Source organism: Labrus bergylta, chromosome 4 (genome assembly GCF_963930695.1).
Source record: "Labrus bergylta chromosome 4, fLabBer1.1, whole genome shotgun sequence".
In the NCBI taxonomy this organism is placed as follows: Eukaryota; Metazoa; Chordata; class Actinopteri; order Labriformes; family Labridae; genus Labrus; species Labrus bergylta.
In genome coordinates, this window is record NC_089198.1 from 16,500,735 (window position 1) to 16,527,469 (window position 26,735).

The 26,735-nt window shown below is 41.1% G+C and overlaps 1 protein-coding gene across 1 annotated transcript in view; it reads left to right on the plus strand.

Moving 5' to 3' along the window:
• LOC109997059 (complement component C8 beta chain) overlaps window positions 1–26,735 on the plus strand; it is a 61,906-nt gene that overhangs the window by 18,175 nt on the left and 16,996 nt on the right. Inside the window, exons 2-11 of the mRNA XM_065953404.1 lie at window positions 3,207–3,829; window positions 11,517–11,656; window positions 14,550–14,648; window positions 16,669–16,800; window positions 17,393–17,512; window positions 18,962–19,000; window positions 21,748–21,813; window positions 23,566–23,625; window positions 26,155–26,202; window positions 26,422–26,530. Coding sequence (XP_065809476.1) covers window positions 3,760–3,829; window positions 11,517–11,656; window positions 14,550–14,648; window positions 16,669–16,800; window positions 17,393–17,512; window positions 18,962–19,000; window positions 21,748–21,813; window positions 23,566–23,625; window positions 26,155–26,202; window positions 26,422–26,530 — 883 coding nt within the window. The 5' untranslated portion in view covers window positions 3,207–3,759. The remainder of the gene's footprint in view (window positions 1–3,206; window positions 3,830–11,516; window positions 11,657–14,549; window positions 14,649–16,668; window positions 16,801–17,392; window positions 17,513–18,961; window positions 19,001–21,747; window positions 21,814–23,565; window positions 23,626–26,154; window positions 26,203–26,421; window positions 26,531–26,735) is intronic.

The following is a 26,735-nucleotide window of genomic DNA, read 5'->3' on the forward strand; positions in this document are numbered from 1 at the left end:
CACCTTCTGAAGGATATACACTCAAACACCTCTCCTGAAAATCAATGCAAGCATGATTGATGTGCTTAATGTTAAGGAAGAGAGAGTTGCCATACATCAGGTTTTCTCGCAGCATTGCCAGTTCTTGTTCAATAATCCGGTCACGGGGCAAAGACTCTGACGCAAGCAGGAAACAAACATCTCCAGAGATGATTTGTTAAAATACAGACAGACGGAGACCAAGACAGCTGCGGGTTGATGGGAGGAAATAAGGAAATGCGAGCAGAAATTAAATCGACTTCCCTCGAGGAAGTTTTTTCCCTTTGCGCTTGAGAGAGGTAGAACTAAAGTGAACAAATTAATAAATAAAAAGGTGGCTTTTGTCAGGGGCTTTTTGACATCCCCGAACAGTTTGGAGTAGCAGGCAGACGAGGGATGCTCGTTAACTGTGACCCAAATCATAAGAGACACTGGGAGCTGTTAAAACACAGAGCAGATTGGGGAGTCTGGGTGACCTAGATAGCATTAGTTTTGACAAGTAGCCGTACATCACATTAAATCGCTCTTGCGTCTAATACAATGAGGCATATCTTCTTTGTTGGTAATGAAAATTACCTTGCGATAAGGCTCTTTGTGACATGGAAAATACCTTTCCCATCGAGGACACTCCAAGGCTCCTTCTTGAGGAGTGCGTCTGTGGTGATCTCCTCTACGTGCAGACCTGGCTGACTTTATCTGCCTTGCGAGCACACATGAGAGGTGACACATGGTCTAGACGACAGTGCACAAGGAGAGCCGATGGTGATGAGGAGACCACAAAGAGCTGTTGCTCAAGGAAAGAAACGAGTCGAAACATCAGAGCTCATTGTGAAATAATGGACGGGTTGACGGACATGTCTACAAGAGGAGAAGGAGGCTATGAAGAGTCTATTTCATGGATTTGCTTTATTAAACAGGAATGCACAAAGCTATGAAGCTGTAGATTAGAGAAATGTCCATCTGGGAGGGATGCTGAACTCAAATTACTAAAAGAAAGGACATTTTCCAGTTTCATCTAGCAATTTACGTTGAGCTCAGTTTGTGAGCTCTGAACTCCATATTTTACTTGTGGATGGGAAAACATATTTAAATGCTGATTAAGGCTAACTCTGGAGAAAAATATTAGGCAGACGGGAGTTACATCAAACACGCGATAATGCCTCAAAGAAACAATCTGCCTCTGCATCAATGACACAATTGTAACATTTGGACTATTCTCCCCTGGTTTGCTTGGACCTGAAACAAAACACACAAAGCATTGTGAAAGGAATTCCATCCATGGTGCTCCAAAGACAAAAAAATGACGTTTAAAAATTCAACATGCCATCTCTGTCTGCAGATAGTGTCCCACTTACTGTGGATAATCCACAATCTTTATTAAATAGCTTTCTTGGGACCATAAAGTAGTTCCAATGAAAGCTCCTCTCATGAAGGTCTGTGGATTATCCAGATTTAAAAAGGACTCTCTGCTTTTTTAAATTACATTTGCTGTTCAGTTTGTGAAAGTCATGTCAATAAGAGCAGCACATGTTAAATCTTATTTTTTCTGTATTGTGTTTTTCAGGGTTGATAAAAAAGAACCAATTTAGACAAAGACACAGCTAGGGTTGGGAAAAACATAGATACAGCAATGTATATTGTAATCCTGACTAATGTGATGCAATCTTTAAACACTGGTGTGATAACATATATTTTAAATGAACTTAAAAACGCTGCTCTAAACAGATTTCCCTGACATAAGGACTCACTGCTAGGGATGGGTAACCAGAATCAGTATCATTGTTTTATTGGTTCATGATTGGTCAGAACCAAAAGAATAGTTAAGCCCAAGGACAAACATTGCTTTTGCCAGTATCCTTTTATTTAACCCAGGGCTTTCCATAAGCACCGGCTGTCAAACCTCAGACTAGTCATATAGGAGACTTCATCCATTATGCTGCTACAAGTCCTATTGGCTCAGACATCACAGCGTTCCTCTTACAGGGTCTAGATACATATCTCTGTTTCATATTGATACATGTATTTAAGTTAAAAAGAGAGACAACAGGAGCACTTCTGGTATCCCTCTAACCACATATATTTATGTTGTTTTGTCATTTACATTTTTCATATGTTATATAAACTAATGGATATGCCAACCAAATTGTCTTTTACATTTCTTACTGTCCAAACCATTTAAGTTCAAATCAATCAGAATGTTTGGAGGGCAGCAGACAAATAATGTAAAAAATAATTGGCAATTTCCCTTAAAAGCTGAAGAAATGAGCCCAGTTTGAAATGTAAGGAGTAGATAGAACTGAAATTGGTTGAAATGTAGGGGTAATGTTAAAAATATTTAGAAGAATAAATACTTGAGGAACAGATACCTGAAAATCCTTTGGTGATGTAGTAGTCTAATTGTAGTTTCATTTCTCAAATCTCCCCTATTAAAAATAAAACTAACTATGAAAATAAAGTGAGCCTTAAATATATCTTAAAGAAAATAAAAATGACCTTTTAATTTCCTCACTTTCACCTCCCTCAATGTCACACAATGTCACACAGGGTAATGTGTGCCTGGTTGTCTATGTGCTGCAGCTCTTTTTAGGAAGGGAGAGGCTGAAGGCCTCTTTCTCCAACAATGGCCCGTCACCATGCCAACACAAGCAGTGCCAGCCGCTGTGCCAGCTTGGCACAGCTTCCGTGTTAGCAGTGGATGATTCAAGGGCATTAAAGCACAATGTGTGGGGGTTCCAGTTTATGGACACTTGTGCCAGGATGTCCACCAGAGTTTGCTTTGAAACAGCCTGCCATTAACCGCTCTCTAATACTTCCCCTCCTCTCGCGCTGTCAGCCTGAGCTCTGACCATTTTCAATCCATCTTCTGAAAATCTCTCTGCATGCACAGATGCATTGGTCATGCTTTAATGTTTTACATTTACTCAAGAAGTACATATAACAAGAGAGATTTGCTACAGGTCTTCTTGGTGGGTGGGCACTGACAGGACACATGTGCTACTCTCTCCTTAAAGATTGATGATCCAGAAGAGACAACATCTTTGCTGATTTGTTAAATTGGTGCCTGCCATTTTGTGTCTTAAATTAATATTGTTATGATTGATCAAAGGGCATGTGTTTGGCATTTTAATTCTTAACCACCTCCTGCTTAATATTGACTGACATACCTGTCTCTTTCTCTCGCCTTGCAGTGCTTGGAGAGAGTGACTGTGATGGGCTGTCGGACTGCATGTGAAGTGCTCTCCCAAAGAATAATATCCACTCCTGACCTACTCTGAAGAACAATATATCTTTCAATCAATGCCACAGACTCCCTCGGGGGGGAATTACACCAGAGTAATAGGCATACACTCGGAAAAGAGCAACAGTGGACCATGTGATACTTGACCTTCACGAGAGAACTCAGGTACACTCCAGAAGATGTCAAACCTGTTCTGAGGCTGCTCTCCAAAGCATCCCCGAGCTCATAATTCAATCAATCTTTCACATATTTTCTTTAAGCAATACTCAAACAAAATGCGCCACAAGTGACGGAGCGTAGATTTCAATGCTGGGTCTTCATTTATTGAGGAGCACCAGGCGTCTCACCATGGATTTGGACGAGATTTTCTCTACCAAAGAGTGACTGAGAGAAGGACTGGAGTGGTGGGAAGTGGACACTGGGAGTTTGGAGGAGGATTGATTACGTGCTGCTAACCCATGCTGGGTCTGCTGTGAGCAGGACGAGGGACTCAGCAGTGGAGGATGTCAGCGGAGGCCGAGATCCAGGCGGGTGTCAAAACCAGCCAGCGAAGGGAGTCCAGGAGGGTCAAAAGTAAGTCTAATTCTGATTACCAAGACCTCTTAATAATTCTGTCTAACAGATACATGGAAAATATTGGATTTATCTTTATCTCGTGGATTGAAAAATGATCCTAAAAGATGACAGAAAACAGATATACTGGTTTAACGACAGAATGGGAGACAAGCAGCTTTCTAATGTTTGGCAGAGGGATGCGTTCATTAAAGCTCCTCTGAGGAGTTTTTTTTAACTGTTTATGAAACAGACTGAAATTAATACTAATGACGAAATAACTAAAAAAAAATCGTCAACAACATTGAATGTTTCTTTATAGTAATTTTTAATGCCAGAAACCTGTGAGACAGGGTAGGTGTGATAGTAAACGAAACAGCCTTTGGGTTTATACATTTGACACGTAAAAGATGTTTACACAGTGTTCATGGCCCTACAATGTACTTTTAGTCTAGGATGAGGCTCCATTCTTAAATGCAGGTTACACTGTACAAAAGATTGCTTATTCCGACAATGCTGTTGGCAAGCCTAAATATATTTTTGGAGATTCAAAGAGTTTCTGAAGTGGTTGTCCTACACTCTTTGAACAGATTTGCATTCGGTGGAGAAGTTTAGACTTTGAAATAGTGAATATGTACCATGAAGGGTTACAGTGATGTAGGGGTCACATTATCTCAGAAATAACAAACTAAAGTAGAATTTGTCTACTCGCCCACAAAGATCCAGGAAACAAACACTTTGTTTTGCTGTTTCACAAACAAGTTCAATGGGGTCTTTCCAATGGTCAATCTAACGTTTTTTAGATTATTAGGAAAAGGCCTGCTAGAATTTTTCATCAAGCAGATTTCTTCTTATAAATATTTGAGATATACGTAACTATCAGGATTATCCTATGCCTGAAATGTTGTGGACTGATTTTTGGGTGCTGTAAAGATGACAGGAACAAGTAGAGAAGATTGTCAGGACAAAATGGGATGAAACTGTTTTCTCATGTTCCCCAGGCTGCTAACATAACCTTCAGTCATGTTTGCATGGAGCTAAATAATGCTGAACTACATGAGAAGAATATTTTCACTCAGTCATGTCCATAGAGAGGCTCCCTGTCTCTTCCAGGGGATCCAGATGTAGTAACAGCTATTCCATGTAGCCCCGGGGTTTGGAAGTGCCATGATTTAGGTGTCATGGACAGGGTAATTCACACCCTGTCGCTTTGATGAACAGCATTAGTGATGTAATAGGACGAGGCATGGGCTGGGAGATTGAAATGGGATTGAATTGGCTGAGAGGAGGAAAGAAGACCATAAAGAGAGGTAGAAAGAGTGAGATTCATTGGGAGCAGGAAGGAACTAAAGAAGAAGAAGAATAGGATGCTTTTGCCCTGCTCGCTTTCCCTCATTTCTCCATGAATAAAGCCACTCCAGCTAGTCCAGTAAATCTGGCTTTTGCGGGCCATGGGGCCAGGTCCTCTGTGGCGGTTTCACTAGCCCTGTCGGCTCGCTCAGATAAATGGTCAAGCTGGAGGAGCGCCCATTGATTTGAGTTAAGTGGAGGGGGGAGAACAGCACGAGGGGCTATTATACACATGGCCATGCGGCTCATCAGAGGGGGCTATCAGCCCCGGCTATCAGCCCCGGCTATCAGCCCCTGACTTTAGCATGTTAATCACATTTGCTGCAGGGACCATTGTCACAATCAGCAAAGATGCCATTTAGATCCATATGAATGGAAATTTGGCAACAGTAATGCATGCAGAATATTGCTCAGCCGCTTGTGTTGGTTGTGAGCTGGGTCTGGGGCCAAGTAAAGGACACTGTGGCTCAGATTTAAGAACCTTAGAACCTCACATGAAGCTGTGTTTATATTTTTCTGGTCAGAAGAAACAAGCAAAACCGGTGTCATTCCAAAGATAAGGTTGGAATGACACCAAGGTTGCCATTTTTCACATCTCCTCTGCAGTTCCCGTCAGAAGACCCAAACTGTTGAAACCTTGCTTCTTGATAGTGTCTGATCAGCCTTAAAGTCTGTTACAGTCAAGCAAACGGCCCACCACCCGTCATGAATATGGAAATCTTTCTTTTGGTGAAAGGTCAAATAGCATAATAATTTGGCTAAATAAATTCTGAAAAGCAGATGCAATCATACTCAAACAGAAGTTAATAGTTCAGTATTTACAGCAGTAAGATAATGTACATGCCGTTACCTAACAAACCTTGCAAATGTACAGTATGACCTAGGGTAGCTGTATACCCCTGCTTCTAATCTTTATGCTTATGTAAGCTAGCACAGAGTTTAGTTTTACACATTGCACAAAACGATGTGGGCCGTCCTCATGGTCAATAAGCATATTTGCCCAAATGCCCAAATGAATATCTGTAGAACTCCAAAATGACTAATGTCCCCCCAATAACCTCTCAATGACACATTAGGAGAGTTTAAAAAATAGCCCTTACCAATCTCATACAATGTCAATTAACACATTGCCCTTGAAACATACAGATGTCTCAATCACCAAGAGCTAACCCCCAGAAATAATGTTTTAAAACCCATATTGACTTCAAAGCCAAAGGATTCACAAAGGCTTGCATTTGAAGATTCAACATGTTGATAAGACAACACAAGGCTAACTAAAAGACTTGATGCTCTTCCTTTGGTAAAGGCTCAACATCTCATCAGACCTTCATTCCCTGAGCCAACAAGGAATAACTCAACAAGGATTACACCTGTGCCTTTCTATCATACTTGAATATCTGACACTAGTTGTAATTGTTACCTGTAATACTATTTTTCTACATTCTGTATTTTTGCACGGACACATGTCAACCAAACAATTTCATTGTTAACTTTAAGGCTTTTAATGATAAGGGTATCAAGAGTATTTACTGCCCATTCTTAGTGGTTACTCACTTAGAGATTGGATTTTAAGAGCGAAATGGCACATTTAGTGTGATCCTTCCCACACTTGCTTACATTTTGTTTTTGGGATGTTTGTAAGTGTATCTGCTAACTTGAATCCTTTGTAAATAACATCTGGAAAAACAAATCTAACTGCAGCAAACTCTGCCTGCCACAGTAAAGCCAAAGCTCCCCTCTATCCATCAACTGAATTGCTTTACTTGCATGACTTTACTCTATCTCCATAGCAACTGTTGCTCTCCCAGTGTAATCTGTGCACAAAAAAATTATTCATTTCAAAAAGAGAGACAAGGAATGGAGGACAGAGAGAGACAGGGAAAGAAAGCGAGAAGGACAGAGAAGTAGAAACATGACATAGAAAGAGGCAGGGAAGCAAACAGCAGATTAAATCACCAGTCAGATCTCGCACTGCATGTGTGACACTGGAGAGAGTGTAAGAGACAGTACAAATACTCACAATTTCACCCTTTTCAAACTGTATTTTCATTCTTACCAAATCATGTGTTGCTTTGCCTATTAAACTATGCAATACACTGCTTAACAAGAATGAAATAGGAGCGTTGTAGAGCCTCCATCTAACAGACAATCGCTCTCATCAACATGGAACAAACATAAATATACCGGCATGTAACTCAGTGATTTAGTGGTATAAAATCACATAGCACATGTGAACAATGCTGCTCATTTGTTCCCTAACTCCTAAACCACGAGTCATTAAACCAAAATTTCAATATTATGCTTGATACCAAAGTTAGTAAGGAATTTTGACATCAATATGTCCCTGTTGACAGGGGCGCATCCAGGGGGCTGCGGTTGTATTGGCCACCCTAGATGCCACCACATAGCCGCAAACTATGATAGGCTATCTTAAGTTTAAACCAACTTAAGTTCAAACCAACTTAATTATCAAATAATATTTCAACGGGCTGCTAGTAGTAGCTAGTAGTGGTAGTAATATTTGTACTACATCTTCATACTGGATAAAAGTGGAGACAGAACTGTTAGATTCATGCCGTGGGAGTTGTCTTTGTGCATTTCCCCATAGCATTTCATGCCACCCCAGCATATTTCAATGCCCAAGTTGTGCCACTCCAGTCACAAAAGTCTGGACCCACCCCTGCCGAATGAGAGAACACACGTGCCGCTACTAATGTTTGTATGTGTGTATCTGCGTGTTTGCTGAGGCTTATGGAAGTTATTTTGTGCACATGGGGGAGGCAGATGGCGAGGACAGATTTGCCTTCCTCTGACATCTATTCTCTTTACTGCTGCTTAAAATCATTGCCCCCTGCACTGAAAAGACATACCTAGCATTTTCATTTCAAATTCCCTGTGTAGGGATGCAGAAAATAATGGCGACCACCACACTGCATGGAGAGAACTCATAACTGTTGACATCGCGGTAAACTCTCATCATAGCTTAATAGGCATTGCGTGTGGCCTACCAGCAGGCAGGGATTCTTACAGAAAGAGACAGTCAGACACAGATACACACTCTGAGAGGTTCAAAGGTTAAGCTGCCTTGATGCCCGGATCCCCAACAAAAAGTTTCCTGTTGCCAAGTCCTTATATCTAGAGGGGCACTTCTGACTCTCCATCTGTTGCCATCTGTGCTCTGACTGTCCCCATTCTAGTGGGACAAGGAGGAGGTAGCAACACAGTGTTCAGCAACAAGCCCTGAAACAGTATGGAGCAGGGCGAACAGTAATTGTTCTCTCCATGGTCCTGGTTCAGGGCCTGGCTGTCGGGCTTTTGATCATAGCATTTTGTTTTAAGGCCCTCTGAGGTCCCTTTTTTTTTCTTTTTTTTTTTAAATTGATGGTTTACTGGCATTGAAGTCTTTATTAGATTGTTTGATACGAGGGTAACTGGTAGAGTTGTTCTGATACTGATGCCTTAATCTGTATCCAACAAAGATTCAGCCTTTTGGGTATTGCCAATTTTACCAGTCAATGCACCGATCCTTTACCAAAAAGCCTAACAAAATCAATTGCCTGTTACAATAAAAAAACAACAGGGTGGTTATAGCAGAGAATTGAATTGAACCAACATTATGTTTCTTTAAGTAATTGTAATCAAATTGGGAATATTGCCAATATTCAAGTCAAGGTATCAGAATTGGCATTGGAAAAGTCTCCATCATCTTGAAATATTGTGGGAAAACGACTTGTGACGAAGGTCCTAGGCTAGATTCTTACCCAGGACCCTTTCATCCACGACAACTAGGACTGCCAAATGGCTAGCATGTTGTCTGATGTGTAGGATACTTTTAGACGCAGGCTAATAGCAGATGAGGCTAGGAAGCCATCTTTCAGACAGATTATAAGCATCTAATTTACTGATTAAGGACTAATGTGTAAGGTGAAGAGGTGGTCGTAGAAATTGCCAGCTTGATAAATATCAGTTTAAATTTAGAAGATTTGGCAATTTTGCTGCACTGATGTTGTTAGTTGATGGAAATTACAATAACTGGGATTTTTCAGGGAATTAAGATTTGTAATAAAGGTCATAGGCATCAAGGATTTTAACCCAGGAACCTCACATCTCAGACCACCAGGACTGAGTGAATGGCAGTCATGTTGTCCGATCTGTAGGATACACCTAGACGCACACTTACAGAGGAGGCTGTAGGCAGCCACCTGTCAGACAAATAAGCATCAGGCTTATGGGGCCAGAAGTATTGTGAGGACTGTTCAACCTTGGGTAATTGTAAATCCAGAAAGCCAGAGGAATATATGTCTCCCTCCTCACATACACACACCTTCTCCCGCTCTCCTCTTCCTCTCCTACAGTGTGTAACAACATGAAACAGCAAGCCCTGCAGCTCTTTAGTTTTCAAATACAGCACACTCGCTTGTCTTGATCTGAACCCAGAGCACGTAGCGTACGAGTTATGCCACTGTGTCAAGACTCTCATTTGGTATGCAAGACCTACTTTTTTTGAGGATCTATGCATAAAGCTTTAAATCTCTCCTGAAGTGTTATTAGGGGAAATGGCACGCTGTATGTAAAGAAACAAATGGCACAGAACATCTGGTTAAAGCTCATCTGAGAGGGCCGCACTGAATTGGACTGATCGTGTTTAAAATGCAAGTGGAGCAGCATGCATTTTACATTACATTACAGAGTGTATGAGTCAGTAAAATCTGGATGGAATACATAACGCTGTATGAAAAGACTAAAGTCGGTGTATAAGGGATGGTTTTTATCGGGAACGGCAGTAATAATCGTCCACCCTCTCTTACATATACTTGGAAATCTCTACAGTTTGTCTATTAATGACTTTGTCATCAAAGGGGGAATGTTAATGTCTCTTCATGGTTGCTGTGTGCATGTCAGGCAGCGTCTGGTTAATATTCAGAGGTACATGGTGGCTGTATATAAGACTCATTATCCTCTGGCAGAGAAACAACTCTGAATTAGACCCAGATTTGACATTCACTTGCTTAGAGACTTTAATGACTTTAGCATCGGCAAGCCCTCCCCCCCTTTAGAGAATTGTGCCCTCATGAATTAGTGAGAGGGTGTGTGTAGCCAAGACAAGTGCTTGCATTTGAACTGCTGATTTTTCTTTGGAAATTGCTGTGATGGAGAAAGATTTTCCATTTATTTCAAGGTAGATGAAGTATAGATGTTGTTTGTGTTTCTGGTTGGAATATGATAATATGAATACCCTTCTAATGGTTTTGAATGCATCCTGGCAGTCAGTTGAACATCCTGGCAGCATGTTCAACATTATTCCTGCACAAATCTTAGGTGTGAACTGAAGCTCTGTGCAAGCTCATGACCTAGAATCGACTGAGCAAGGAGCCTAAAAACTGTTAAATTCTCCAAGGTGCCAGTGACCTTGATTTTGCAATCCTTCTATCTCCTCGTGTAAATGCGGTGGGAGTCTGTGTTCTGCGGCTGACGAACCCCGCACAGGTTACGATGGGATGTTTTATACATTGTAAGAGGCATGAGACAATGCTTGAGGCTCACAACCTCGTAAATAAAAAAGTATGACGGCAGACTGCGCAGAGACAAAAATGAGAAAGGTGTGTGTGTCAAGGTGGTGTCAGGACAGCTGCAGAGATTGACAGACGGAATAATCTGCAACAGGGATGGGAGGGAGAGGGGGGGGGTGACATTATAAAGCCTGAGGCCATCCAGACACACATTTGCAAATGTCTCACACCGCCATTCCACCACCCACCAAACATCCATCACCCAGGGAGGGCCTGGTGGATTATGGGTGAGCACTGGACCGAAATGATTCCCTTCAATAGCCGCCATTCAAGCTGGTTTGTCACTCCCAATAGCACCCATGGGAACAACGTACATGGGTGAGGTGTAGGAGTGAGGGCCCCCCACTCAGCCACCTTGTAACCCCTTCACCCAAGGTTTCTGTGCAGATGACCCTCTATGCCCTGCAATAGACCATGTTCGAGTGTTCCCAATGTTCCAGTTGTCTTCTAATTAAGTCCACTGGCTTTATCCAACTTCATTTCCAATTTCAAGTTCAATTTTCTTTCAACCTTTCACGCCGCTGCTAATTTGCTATTCATTCTGCATTTCCTATTCTATAAATATTTATACCAGAGCAGCCAACTCCCACACACACACACACACACACACACACACACACACACACACACACACACACACACACACACACACACACACACAAACAGGGCACGATGCTAAAGTTGTACGATTCAGTTGAGCTCACACATCCTTCCTGTAATCACTCTCTGTTCCAATTTCTCTTCTTTATTTCTTGTCCTCTCTTCTTTCCCCGTCTCTCCCGTCGCAGGTCAGGACCGCACTGAGGCGGGGCTTATTAAGCGTTTCCGTGGAGATGGTGTGCGCTACAAGGCCAAGCTGATCGGGATTGATGAGGTGACAGCGGCGCGTGGGGACAAGCTGTGCCAGGACTCCATGATGAAGCTGAAGGTGCAAACGTCTGTGTGTCTGCATGTGTGGGTTTGTGTGAGTGTGTGTCTGTGGGGACATCGTTGAGCCTGGTCACTCATCTCAGTCAGTTTTGGAAAAGACTTGCCCGGACATGTCTGTATTGTTCGTAGAATGAGTCATAGTAACTGTCTTACCCTGTAAATGATTCACTGAAGCTCTGTGAAAAAACTGAGCGGACGGGATAATAAAAGTCCAACTGTATTGTTCTTTACCGCTTTGTAATGCTGAATAGCTACCACAGTGTTGGTTTTATATTCTTTGGCAAAATGATTACAGCTTTGTACTTTTTCCCCCTCTAATAGGCTGCCGTAAATTTTGCTCAAAACTCTGTATTTATTCATACAGATTTTCTGACCTCGGAGGCATACTGGCTTCCTCTTCTCAGACTTTAAGCAAAATGTCACTTGGGAAAATTTCACATTCAAGCGCATGCCTCCAAGAACCTTAATAATACCCTCCCCCCCCCACCTCACCTCCAATGTGTCTGCCTCACATGTCTTCTCATGTCAGTCACAGTTTTCTATTTTTAAAACTAATTCCATGATGTTTTACTTGTAGCACATATGCAAACTGTGATAATGTGACCCAGATAATATTTAAGCCTGCTCCTTACAGAATGTTGCAAGTAAATCAGGTCAAATGAAGCCCTAAAGTAGGAGACAAAGTCAAAAAGAAAGTCTATACTTGGAATTGTAGATTACATGGTTGAAGACTCTGTGTATTAAAGTTCACTAAAACATATTAAACTGGCCCTGCTCAGCTGTTTCTGCTCCTGTCTTTTCAGGTAGTTCAATGAAATTGACAATGTTGGAGTTTTACTATTTTAATTTATTATTAATAATAAACAAAATATTCTCAGACATTAGCAGTTAATTAATGTCAGTTTGTCTAAAAGGAGACTAATATTAACAAACAACCCTATTAACCACCATGAAGTGAATCTTTAACATGGCGTTTTAAGCACGTGCTTGATGGCTACATACATTTTAACATGCAAAATAGGTGTCCCAAGTGAAAAGTAATCTCACCAGTTAATGATCAGTATATTAGGTAAGGAAATAATACGTTTGGCTAGGGCTGCTGGAGGGTAAACTATTCAAATGGACTACACCAGTACAGAGCAGCTAATGGTAGCCTACACCGCTAAAGCGGTAACAACCAGTAGGTGAATAAAACCAGTCGTTTTGCTAGACTTGAATTAGAATTTATTTAAAAGCTCCCATTAAGGTGCTGAGGCCGAGTCACATGTTGACCCGCAGCGGAACAGGAATCTTCACACCTTTGTTTTTGTCCAAGAGAGCTACTTTGCATTTAATCAACAGGGGAGTTCGGTCTCTAGGACCATGGTTGGTTTCTATGGTTGGAGTATTGGACTATTATTACACGGTTTAGCAAATGGTCAATTATCACAACAGTTGTATAACACTCATAAATAGTATGCTTCCTCTTCTCTAAACTTTATTCTGTATCCTCTTAAATGCCAGCAGTGCTTACTGGCTCCAGAGTATAAAGCAGGAAATTCTTATCACTCTCTTTGTTCGGAAAAAAGCAGCACTTAAGCATCTTAACAGAAGGTGGCTACGGGATAAATCCGTCTCCAAAATAGGACGTATATACATGCCTTTTTAAAATATCTTCTCACACACTCTTGAGCTTAAATGAGTGGGAAGCCCCACGAGAAGAGCAGAATAGCCAGAAGGCAAAGCCTTTCATCACCCATATCCAGTCCAAGCGATATGTCCAATAAAACAACTTTTTCACCGGCTGCATCTGACATTTCCGCCCTGCCCTCCATATGACTCCTGAAGTCAGCAGCCACCAGCCAGTTACAGTCAATGGGGCAGTCGATCCGGACCTGCTATTATCTGGACAGGGAAAAGAGGAGGGGACAGGGTCTATTGAGCTGCCTCTTGCTGCCTTGAGGACTAATCCACCAAATGGAGAAGCCAATGGCTGATTGACAACATCCATCGAATCTCACGCCCGCCTCTCCTTCTCACTCAATTTATTTCTTGGTGATTCTTGTTCATTTATTTCCCTATCCCTTTTTATACCCTTTCCATTTTATCACTTCAGCTCCTCTGGTGTAAATATGGAGGCAGAAGTTGATGCTGATTAATAGCTTGGCTTTCAAATATTAGCTAAGCTTTAAAAGAAACAAGCTGAGGTGGAATGTAGGCTAGCTGGGGTTGACTTGTCAATGTTACTCAGCCTGCAGTTTTGTAAGACGTTTCAGTCGAGGCAGGTCTTTCTTCTCCTCTTATGTTCTCTCTTTCTTCTCTTCTCTTCTATCTCAGTCTTTGTTCTTTGAAAGACATGTCAAGCACACAGGTCGTGTCAAACAGAACACAGGGAAAATGTTAATTGTTTCTTTATTAGAGTCGGGAATTTAACAAAAAAAGGAGCTGCTGAGGTCCATGAGAAAATCACACATCAAAGGCTGGATCTGCCGTTCAGTCAGCACTATGTGAAGTTGTCGGAGCGAGGTGGTTGGTCAGCAACACGATCCATTCTGTCAGCAAATCTCACCTTATTATTGTTAGCTCGCACTTGTGTATGTCACGTTGAAGTGCAGTAGACCTACTTTAAGAAAAGAGAGAAAAAAAGAAGGTGCTTGGGGAGAAAAAAAGGCCGCAATAATAATATGTGAATTCCTCTGAGAGTGAAGCTTCAAGAAAAGGCACATGAAAGAACATTCTGTCCTATCACACCTTATGTAACTCCTGTCACCCTACCCCCCCCCCCCCCCCCCCCCCCCCCCATCTCCCACTGTCACACTCACCTGAGTCGGAGGAGAAGAAGGCTCACTGTCTTTTCACGCTGAGCTCATATCCTTTCATCTCCTCATGTCGTTTCCTTTAATCTCTTGCAGGGAATGGCTTCCTCGGCACGTTCCAAAGGGGAGCACAAACAGAGAGTCTTCTTGACGGTCTCCTTCGGCGGGATCAAGATTTACTGTGAAAGATCAGGGGTGAGTAGAATGTCAGGCGATTGGGCCTCGCGGCGCAGCTCCGCCACGAGGCCTCTGCCAGCTGTTGCACCATGAACCCTACAGTATAGGACATCCAGAGGGCAGACGCTGGCACGGTTCACTTCACAGCCGCTGCCAGGGTCGCCATCTTGTAAGCCTGAGTCGCACAGTTGACATATTAGTCAAATGCTATACCTGCACAGGACGTCATATGATACGCAAGGTTTTACTACATCAGTTTCATCACTGCATCTGCAAAAAAAAAGCCAAATTCAACCAGAAGAATTGATGCTCAATAAGGAACAACATTCCTTCTATGTAGTATTTGCCCTTTAGCAAACAGAAATCGAACGTGACAGCAATAAATAACACATCCTGCATTTGATATTTGACCCTGTTTAAACTGCTTTCAACACTCACCCAAGCAGGATTAGGGGTATGCTGCAGGACCCACTTAAGATCACTCAGCCCCTGTCTGCCAGCTAATGATAGCATGGTTTATGTTATGGTGATGTTATGAGACGGGCTCTTTCCTGCCTCCATCTTGGCTTCCATCCCCCTTGGCGGAATAAGAGGCCTGCTGTTCCATTACAGGATGATCGAGGGGGCTCCGATCTCCCCCGTCCTGGGGCGTAGTGTTGGCTGGATAGGCCCACTCTGCTCATCAGCCCTAACCGATAATTAGCACTCAGTTCCACCCCTTAATGATCATTGCCGCTAATGCTAATTACACCACAGCTCCACCTCAGCTGTCATTAGCGCTAAACTGATAATTACGCAACAGCGATTGATCCCGTGGCTGCCGACCCCCACCCCTAACCCCCGACCGTCTATTTCCACAAAAAATCTCTCATCTTTGATCATATCTCTTCCTAATATGGCTGCTGGTGATGGTGGCGTGTCTTCCGCCTGTAATGAAAAGGAACATTAAGCCTCCCGCCACCACCAACCAGCTCACCAGCTTTTGACAAGCTCATTTGTTGTTTTGGAAATTATACCCCTAATGCTCTTCATTTTATTTACTGATTACCGGCAGTAAATAACACTCCACACTTAATATCCCCGCTGAGTTATTATGGTGGAAGTGGGGATCACTCCAGCTCAGGCAGCAGCGTCAGCGAGCATTTAGATGGAAATACTTTATGTAAAGCTGACATGATTCTCTGCTGAATTGAGTCGACAAGTCATATTAGTTTTGTATTTTATATTAATCCGAGGCGTTACCAGCCATGCTCCCTGCTGAATCTCTGCTAATATTCAAATGAAAGCTCCTCCCTAGTGCCTTAGCTTATCTGTGCTAATAGTGGAGCGGCAGGTGGCTGTGTCTGAGTGACAGATGGATTATCCTATGTGTGTGCGGATATATATATATAAGTATAAACATATATGGGAGAGTGTCATGTTGTGTGAGCTTTTTCTGCTCATGCCCAAGGGTAGAACCTGCCAATCATTCACAATGTTGTCAGTGCATTAAATGCTACATTTTAAAAACAAGAAGATTTACTCACTTCCCAATTTGGGGTTTTTGACATTCGCTCAAATCCCAGATGTTCTTATCCTTCATAAATCAAAGCTGGACATGAATACGGAATCAAACAACAAGATGTCTGACACTCAGCCTGATGCAACGGCACACAACAGACATCATGCAACAAGATTAAAGTCTTGTTTTTTCTTGTTGTATCTCTTCTCATACTGAAAGCATCTATGTTTATTATAGAGCTGTGAACAGCTCTGAATCTCTCCTCCCTCTGTCAGTCACAGTTTGGCTCTCTCTGTGTTGGTTGGCTGCTTTTTGGCTCAACATTATGCAAAGATGTTTAAAGTAGCTTTGACCTACTTTTCCTGCCAACACAGTGTACAGTTCTTGTACTTGTGAAACATTATGAAACCACACCACGATTTTTACATTCGCAATCTTCAGAGAGAAGAAGACGAGAAGTAGATGTTGTATTTTTATGTTTTAAGTTGTCTACATTTGCCTTTGTTGATTTGACACTTTTAGCTTTCTGCCACCTAGGTGCTCCTGCATCACCACTCAGTCCACGAGATCAGCTACATCGCCAAGGACACCCGGGACAACCGGGCCTTCGGTTATGTCTGTGGGAAGGAGGGTCACCACAGGTTTGTGGCCATCAAGACGGCACAGTCGGTGAGTAACTTTCCACTCTGCTGGATCTGTTGAAGAAAAGCCTCAGGTTCTCTAAGGAACATCATGACCGAAAAGATGATTTACCATTAGAGTGACATTTGGTTTGAACATATTTTAAAGCTGCATTAAGGTAATGAGGCCTGAGACCAAGTTATTTCATTGCATATAAGTTACATTGAAATATTAAAGCTGTGTGGATAAACAAGGCTGGAGACTGTCTTGTATATAATTCACTGACAGAAACATGCTTCTGGTTAGGTTTTAATCAAACATTGAATATTTATCCAGTCAAAGTTCTCATTTTTGTGACTCGAGTTCAAGTATGTGAAGATGGGAAGTAATGTAAGGTCACTGCTCTGAATTCTTGATCGTTCCATCACTTAAATGCAACCAGAGCTCGGGAGCTATAGCGTAGACTTCTGAGACAACTGTACAAGAAAATTCATACTTATTCATACGCCACCAACGAAGCAGCGGGAGCAAATCAATGTTAAGTGTCTTGCCCAAGGACACATCGGACATGTGCTGCAAAACTCTGTTCAGTTTCTTTCCCTTTTCCCTAAAACGACTGATACCCTTTCTCCTCTTGAAGGCCGAGCCTCTCATCATTGACCTGCGCGACCTCTTCACGCTCATATACGATATTAAACAGCGGGAGGAGATGGAGAAGAAGGCTCAGAAGGACAAACAGTGTGAGCAGGCGGTCTACCAGGTAGGAAACTCTGAGTACATTTCTGTTTTTTTTTTTTTTTAACAGCTTCATTTCCCATTTGTGGGCGAGATCACACATTATTACTCCGCCAGCAACTCATTCACACAACAGAGATCTTAACACGTTGGCGCTTCCTCTGAATTGCATCGCAGACTGTGTTTGTCTGCAACACTGATTTCTATGTTGAATATCTAGATATAATGGAAATGCAACAGGTTTGGGTGATCTTTTTTTTATTGGAGTCATGAATGGGTGACGGGAAAAGAATGTGTTGGCGTGTCTGTTATATAACACATCAGTGTCTCATTAAAACAAAACATGCTTGTCAGTATACTGATGTTTGCTGCAGGAAAACTAGAAAAACAAAGGGGCTTTTTTTTAGAGCTGTTGTGATACCAAAACCAGTAATGATAAGATGCTGATACAATTACTGATAGTATACTTTATATAAAGATGGATGACGTGTCTTCATACCGCCCTGCAGAGGCAGATAAAGTGAGATGGTGAAGTAATTTTCAGAAAAGACATTTGTATAAGAGATCTGACTGCTGGAGCTGTCTGCTAATTATTGCTCACATTAAACTTACTGATAAAACTATGTTTGACAAAATTGTATTTTAATTAGTCTCATGTTTGATCTGTTAAGCCTGTAGTGGCCAACACCGTGGTGAACACTACATAGCTTGGGCATTGGTGTGTCTGTGTAGCTCTGCAATACTCTACTTAAAAATGCTAGTTGGCGGTCCGATTTCTATACTTGTTTTATTTCGCTAGTTTTCTGTTCCACCAAATTCTCTGCTTGTTTGTGTACAGGAAACCGTGGCGACTGAAACCGAACGTATTAAGTTGGAGTGGATAGATATTGAGTAGCAGTGGATTTTACTGGCATGTAGCATTCTTCCTTCTGTATAACGGTAATACTAGAGAGATATTGTAAATGTCAGGCTGCATACATAGGCTTCTCTGTAGGTACAGGGTTACAAGAACATGTGGCGTTTGTGGTGTAGATTCAATGCAGAAGTATAAATCAGGCTTTACATGAATTAGGCAGGATTGAAACCTGTTCTGCTGCCAGTCAGCTGGGGGAACTCCAAATCATTTGGCTTCATATTTATAGAGAGCTTTGGTGCTGTCCAGTCTTTATACAATCTATGGTTCTGATACTACCTAAAATGCAGTATTGGGTTTTGGAAAATATGCTTGACAATGCAGATTATGAAAGCATTATCTTTAACAAGATAAACTATCAAACAACAACAGCAAACGACAGTACTGCTGGTCAGTACTCAAGTCTAGTTATCCTTCTTGTTATATCGAAAGAAAAGTGGTATGGGAACATCTCTATATTTTGTGCGTTTTGATGTTTCTCCTCCATTTCTTTCTACTCTAATCGGCATCTCTCTGTCTGACTGATGAAAAACAAAATGTGTCATCTACCCTTTCCCACAGACCATCCTGGAGGACGAAGTCGACGATCCAGTGTACCAGGTAGGTCTGTCGGCACACAGAGCAGGAAACTAAACACTGCTGACCTTGATGCTTTTCTAGCTTCACTTGTGCTGTTTTCACTCTTAAAGCTCAGAATCGACAAAAACAATTAATCCGTAATTCAAATATCTCCTCCAGTCACTGATCAGCTTGAATTAATGATTCATGATATTCCACCATTTCAGTAATACACAGTAGACCATCAAAGCGGAAAGTTTTGTTCAACCATTCAACTCCCATCTGCCAGTGCAGTGTTGTAAAACCATATTTTTTATTTGATCTGTGTCAATGTTCTGATTTCTTCCAAAGACACAACCCTTACCCCACCTTGACTGGTTGTCACCCCCCTGTTTTTCCCCTGTGTATTTATTTGGCTGACATGACTTTTCTTTTTCTGTGTGTTTGCTCACACTGAATACAGACAACACTAACTCTTACTCTGAATGCTATGTTCAGTGGTACGTCCAGCCACCTCCCAGATCACCTGTTCTTTGCTCTTGAAGTGTGTTTTTACATAAATCATTCCATTTGCAGCTTTTATCGATTATGTTGATGTTGGTTGACAAAACTACAGACTGTGGCCACAATCTTAAAAGATTACTTTGACATTTTGGGAAATACATATATTTATTTTCTTGCTGAGAAGATCAATACCACTCTCACATCTGTGCAGTAAATATGTAGCTTGAGACTCCGAGAATTGGCATAGCTTAGCATAAAAAATAGAAACGGAGGGAAGAGCTAGCCTCTTGTCTGTGGGGAACACAGTCGCCTGCCAGCACCTAAAGTTTGAATGATTATTTACAGTATCAGATTTGTTCAAGGCCAGTCCTAGCATTATTTTGGAAACTTTTTTGCAGTGGTGTAAAGATTAAACAATCCAAATCGGTAACCAACTTTAGCGTTATAAATCTGAGGGCGTTCCTTGTAAGAGCCCTCAATCTGTGAAAATGTAACACAAACCGGTTGATGGTAGAATTTTACAGTTACTAAGAGGTTTACTGAAGCTTTAGCGCTTGTTCTGCAAACTGTGTTTAGTGTCTTCAATCTCCTGAGACTCTTTTGTTGACTTTTTATCTTTTCACAAAGGTAATGTTAGCAGTAGGTGGCTAGCTAGTTAGCTAGGTGTCTTACTAGGAGTAAACAAAGTCAGAAATCGTCTGGAAGCTTTTGAGAAAAGCGACTAAGATCACTTTGGGAGAAAGCAGGGCTAAAGTTTGCTAACCAGCAGAGCCAAATATTGAAGACTTTCCCGCCACAACTCAAACACGATGAACCGTGTTGTTGAGAGTCCTGCTTTTGACAGATTAATACATTTGAGCCAAGTAACAATATACCAAAGATATATTGTTATCAGTTTAAGAATGAAGACAAACAAGAACTGTCTCAACGTTATGTAGACTTCATATTCACTATCGCAGAGAAACTAAGACAGGAGAGATGGGATTTGCATCAGATGGAATCGAATGAGGATACTTGCTGATTATATTGAATTGACTATGAATCGGACTGTAGCCTATGAATTTAGATTTGAATCAGAATGTTTTGTAAAGGGGAAAATCACAATCCTACTTTTTTGGGTTTAAAAAAAAACCCATATTAGTCCAGTATGCTAAAACAAAGTGGTATTTCTTTTGATGAATGCAATGATTGGCCATCCACAAAAATCTTGAAACGTCATCATTAGTTTCAAAACTAACTGAAAAAAGCATCAGTATTATACAAACAGCCTTAATTATGTTACATTAACTTTTCTTTGTATAATGTAAGAGTGTGGCCTCCTAGTTTTTGCAGATGATACCATTTTATAAAGCAGGAGCTTCAGTTCAGTGACCTACTTTTATTCTGCTGATGAATGCAGGTTTTGAATAAGACTTCAGGTTATAACACTAATTAGGCCAGGAGTCCTTTTTTTCTTTCTTTCTTATTAATGTTTGGTTTTATTTGTTTACTAAAGATGTAGTACAGTTTTCATATACGTAACTCGTCTTCAATGGTTACTTTTATTTAGTTTTAGTCTCACTTTGGTTGTAATTTTTTAAAGATTCGTCATAGTTTTAATTGAAGAAATTATCTCTGATGAGCAGAAAGTAGACAATAAGTAAAAATTGAACCGAGCTAGGCTGGCTTCTCCTCCCGTTTCCAGTCTTAAGGCAAAGCTTCCTGGCTGCTGGCTTCATATGAACCATACATGTGAGAGAGAGGTATCAATCTTCACGTCTTTCTTTTGGCAAGAAAGTGAAAAAAGCTTATTTTGTTCAAAATGTTAAACATTTTGAGATCAACATAGACATTTCATAATGCCAACTATAAGGCCAGAGACTGACGGATTCAAGGACTTGAGGATCTCAAGCAATATATTCCGACCTGTAGGTCTGAGCTGAAGCATCACATTCCTGTTGTAGAACAGAGACCTCTAACTTAGACCTTCACGTTGCCTTTAACTACTGCCTGACCTGTTATACTTGTGTTCTTTCCTCCTCCCACATCACTCTTTTTTCTTTCTCTCTTCATCTCCCCCATTCTTTATTCCAATGCCCTATTTTTTTTTTTTTTACACCCTTTATATTCTTGATCTCATTTTGCTCCCCACTCGACACCATCCTCGCTCCCCTGTGCTTTCATTTATTCTTGTCATGTTTCACTCTCTTGTTGTATCTCTCTTCTATATGCCAACCTTTCACTTTGTCTTCCCATCTCATTATTCTCTGCACCTCTACACCTCGCCCACTACTTCTGTTCTTTAGTACATAGTGTTTGAGGCTGGACACGAACCCCTCCGTGGCCCCCAGTCAGAGGAGAGCGTTTATCAGGTACAAAGACAAGCATTGCCCCCTTTTTCCCCCCTCCTTCTTCATACCCTGTGGTAGATGGTAATAGTAACAGTACTAACATTATGATTTTATAGCTCCTTTCTTATAGAGGATACAGAGCACAGCTTGATTTTGAAGATAGGACTTTCTGGAGATATAGAAGTAGATTAAATTTAGCTTACTGTTTTACTGTGGCTGAAGATTAAAAAGAACATTCAGGAAACAATCATTGAAGCAATGACATTCATTTAAAGATTGTTTTTTGTTCCTTACATTTCAGTCAAACCTGTCTCTTAGGTTTAAACACAGCAAACACATAAGCAGCTACTTTTCAGAAATAGAACAGGAAAGCGACTGCTGATATATGTTTGTTTTTATAAAATAGATTGAATTTCAATTACTCCCAGGAATAAACCAATCCTCAGTTCAATAATAGATAATTGCTTATACAATTTGAAGACTCATTTTTGGATGAACAATCAAGGCCAGCCTGAAGCGCAGTAACAAACACATTTCGTTGTCTGTGGCTCCTTCACAATTAAAAAGCCACACCAGTTTAATATATTAAAAGTGAAGTGTCAGTTAGCATGAGCAGTAACTATATATGCCTCTAATCTATGGACAGCTGACAAAAACAGTGATGATGATATCAAGTTGATTAAATGACAGTGGATTACTTACATGTAACAGTTTCTATTACTACCTTGTACATAAGTCATCTGTTTGAATCCATTCTGGATTGGCGGACTTTGCCACTACCAAAAGTGTGAAAAAAACTATTTTACTTTCTCAAAACATCATGAGTTTTAAAAAAAACCTTGTGCATAAGATTTGGTGGACTTCACAACTACCAAACTGGGGAAAAAACAGAAATCCCAATTTTTTTCCCCTGAAAATGTATCGAGCTTTAAAAAGACTGAAATAAAATGAAAAGGCAGCCCAGTTAATGCTGAAAACAATGCCTCACGTAGCATCTAAAACAACAGCAGAACAGTCAAGGTCAGCTGTTTTGTCTGGATAGTTCACCCAAAGCTCCTTTTATATTGCCAACACTTTGACCTTTTGGCTTCAGACCATTTGAACGCAACCAGCTCGGACTCCAGGGACGGCTGGTGTGGTTTAATCCTACCCCGTTCCCTCCCTTTCTCTCTCCCTCTTCTCCTCCTCCTCTTTTTACTCCCATGTATCTTGCGTTCCTCTGAAGATGAAAGATGCAGAGAGAGATTAATCACTTGCCATGCCATTTGATCTCCGAATGAAACAAGATCAATAGACTTGGGGAAAACGTAACGGAGAGTTAACCAGTTGAGGGCATGAAGGAGAGAAAGGCAGCGAGGTTAAAAGCGATAGATAGTTGAAATAAATGCAAGGGACATATACAAAGGAGGGCAGAGCTGAGGCATCTTCGTATCGTCAGATGAACCAGTTGAGACACACTGTTGCAGAATAACAATAAGGCTTTCTTAATACTCACAGAACCAGCACACAGCATCCTCAAGCTTTGTTAGAAATCAATATTGATTTAAGTAGAATTGATTCAACAAAACAGCTGTAGGATTTGCATAATCCAGTTGCTCTGAAAGATACAATTATTAATCAAAAGGACTATATTGAGAAAGCAGTGAGATTTCTTTTCAATAGAAATGTTTCAGTTCATGTAAAATTCTGTTTTTTTTTTTTTTTTAAGGCTAAACATAAAAATTTGTTTTTATTTTGTTCTTTACGTTTGAATCGACCTCCAATTCAACGCAGGTCCCAACCAGTCAGCAGAAGGAAGGGATCTATGATGTCCCAAAACGCCATTTCATGACTGTAGGTGTTTTTATTTCTTATTATTTGTTTCTCTACTCTTCCCCATACAAACCTCTCTCTAAGATCCTCTTGCAGGGAGTTCCTTAAGCCCACTTTGACTATGTTGAACTATATTTTGCTCAACTGTCATTCATATTTTTGGTCATGAATTACAGCCTAAAACAATTTCCCAGACAAGTCAGACATGGGTCTGTGTCTGAATCCGCTTTTCCGCAGTGATGATTGTGATGATGAAACAGAGCTACATTCGGCCTGCCATAGAGATAAGAAATTGATTGGTCGACTAAAGTCAGATTTGTCAGCAATTTCACAGAACATTAGGGAGGCGGGCTTCGTATCCAAAATCCAATCCTGTGCATAATCTGATGCATATCGGGACCAGATGGTCCAGACAAAACTGGTTTGATCAGAGTCTGTGTGTAGCAGACTGAAATTATGAAAACCGGGGTGGCTGTTGCGTCTTCCTCAGAGGATGAAGACGAGAGGTTTGTTGATAGGGTGGACGTTGGGATGAGCTGCATGCAGTGTAGTCACAACATACAATCAATCTGCGGCAGTTCTACACATTTACATGGTCATGACATCAAACTCATGGACGGGACGCTCAAAACTCTGTCATACAGCTGTTCCAAGAAGACAAAACATTTTCATTTTACTGATTAACAATTGATCAGCTACTGAAAAGAAAAATACAAAAGGACATGAGGCAGTATAACATATTTGCTAACCCATTAGCTGCAGCTACAAAAAATCTTACGTAAGCTTCTGGCTAATGTTTGCTAACGTAACCATTAGCTGGTTTACATAACTGTTAGCTAACAAACATAACCATTAACTAGCAAACATTATCTTTAGCTAGCTAAATATTATGTTAGCAAGGATTGTACACCTTTCCTATCACATAATTTGACATTATTAAATATCAGCTGGGTTGTTGTTGAATGCTTACTCTAGCTATCCAACACATTTTTAAAAAAAAATGTTTTTACTTTAAATATGACCAAATATTAAATTTGGTTACAATATAACAAATTAGGAAATAACTTACATATCTATATTCTATTTACAACCTGGAACATGGTGGTAAAACGTTGTGACATTTTTACAACATTAACATTATTTTAACTTCCCTCACTAAGTATGGCAATATGTGATTTTGGCAAATTGATTTAATCAGAAACAGAAACAAAAATTATATTCCCCCCCCCCCTCATCAAACTGAGAGTATATTTCTTCTCATTCTGGTAGGTTTTATGAGTTCTTCACCACCATGCAGTGTCCACGCTATTACATTTCAAAAAACGCTTTAAAAAAAATCATCCATTCAGGCCTATTTCATCTAATAATCAGCCAGACAGAATTTCCAGGCAACTTTTGAAACCAGCCCTAACAAAGTGCTTCTCTGCTCTTCTTGCTGTTTGTGTGCTTGTTGTTCAGCATATCAAACAGATAAAAAACTGCCCCCCCCCACCCCCCCTTTTGCTATCTCACCCAAACAGCCCATGCTGTATAAGTAGCAGCGCTTCCATATCTCTAAGTGTTACTGCTTGTCTGTTCATTCAGTTGGAGCTTTTTTTGAGAGCTTCGAGCTCCCCTGATGTGTGTCAGTGCCTGCAGGGACAGACTTCACTGTACAATGTTTACCTTTTTCCAAATTCTGACTCATCTGTGGCCCTCAATGGTCCCAAAGTGCCGTGCAAACTGTTTGACGCGCTATGTCCCGGCTCATTCAAGGAGGGCATAAACACCCTGTTAGCAGCAACACAGATTGCTGCAAATCCCTCCCTTTTTTCTTTTGTTTTAGATATGTTTGTTTGTATCTGTTTATTTATAGCATGCAAATCCTGTGTGTCCTGTGTGTTTTTGTGGTTTTACAGTGATCCATTGTCTGCTTGTGCATGGCCCCAGACACATTTCATGCAACTTTGTCATTCCATAGTCTCCTTTGAGTAGTGCTAGTGGAGGACAGAGGGGACTAGTTCAGGGGTCATGTCTGCCTATAGGGTGAGGTGGCCTCATTGTCTCGGTCGGGTGGTTTTAGGAGCTTTTTCTTCCATCTATTCGATAAAATAAAACACACTCCTCTGTGTGTGTGTGTGTGTGTGTGTGTGTGTGTGTGTGTGTGTGTGTGTGTGTGTGTGTCCACTCACAGAGCAGAATCAGCATGATAAAGCAGACGCAGGCTCTCACAGGGGCCTCCTCCTGATTGGTAGACATAAGAATATCTAATCAGAGTCTGTTTTATAGGACTGAATAGCCTTTTACCCACTCAATTATAGCGAGCCATGGAAGATTCATTTTAGATCCATTTTCTGATAATGAAAAGGAGGGGACAGTTGTTTCTTGCCATCCGCAGCACAAACTGCCTTTGTGAATAGATTTCACTCCCCACACCTACCCCACCCATGCAACCACCGTACCCTATCTGCAGATGAATTCAAAGGTTTAATGACTGTGCAGATCTCATTGTCGTGATGTAACACTGGACTTTGTCTCTTTCTTTTCCTCCTCCCCTGGTGCATCTCACAGAATATCAACCACTTTGATCTTTTTGGTGACATGTCCACTCCTCCCTCGGTGAGTGCTATTACCACTCTTTAATATTTGATGAAAGTTTTAAGTTTTGCAGGCGAGAAATTACATCCATATTTCATCATCAAGTTTTATCTATGATGTTAGGTCATTTCATAAAGATCCAAATTACCTGACTGAAGTGCAGATTAAAGATACATGTGCAGCTGTGACTTTTAAGTGACTTTGACAGCTGTGACATCTGTATGTCTGTGTCTCTCCCAGATGCCCCCATCACCTGCCAACACACTGGACCCCAGCAGGAGCAGCCGCCAGCAGCAACATGCTCCTGCTGAGATGTACGCCCCCTTCAGCCCCACCTCTGTGCCGTCAGGTAGCTCTCCCATCCGGCATGCTGCGTCTTTTTCAAAATACAACACATAAAAGAGAACAAAGTGCTGCTGGCAATGTTTTTTTCTTTGATGTTGCTTTGTGATGAGCCTTGCACAGATTGTGCAGAACGTGGATTTATCTCTGTATTTATAAGGACCACACATCGAGAAGCAGAGCGTTTATGCCGTGCAGAGATACTGTGAAGT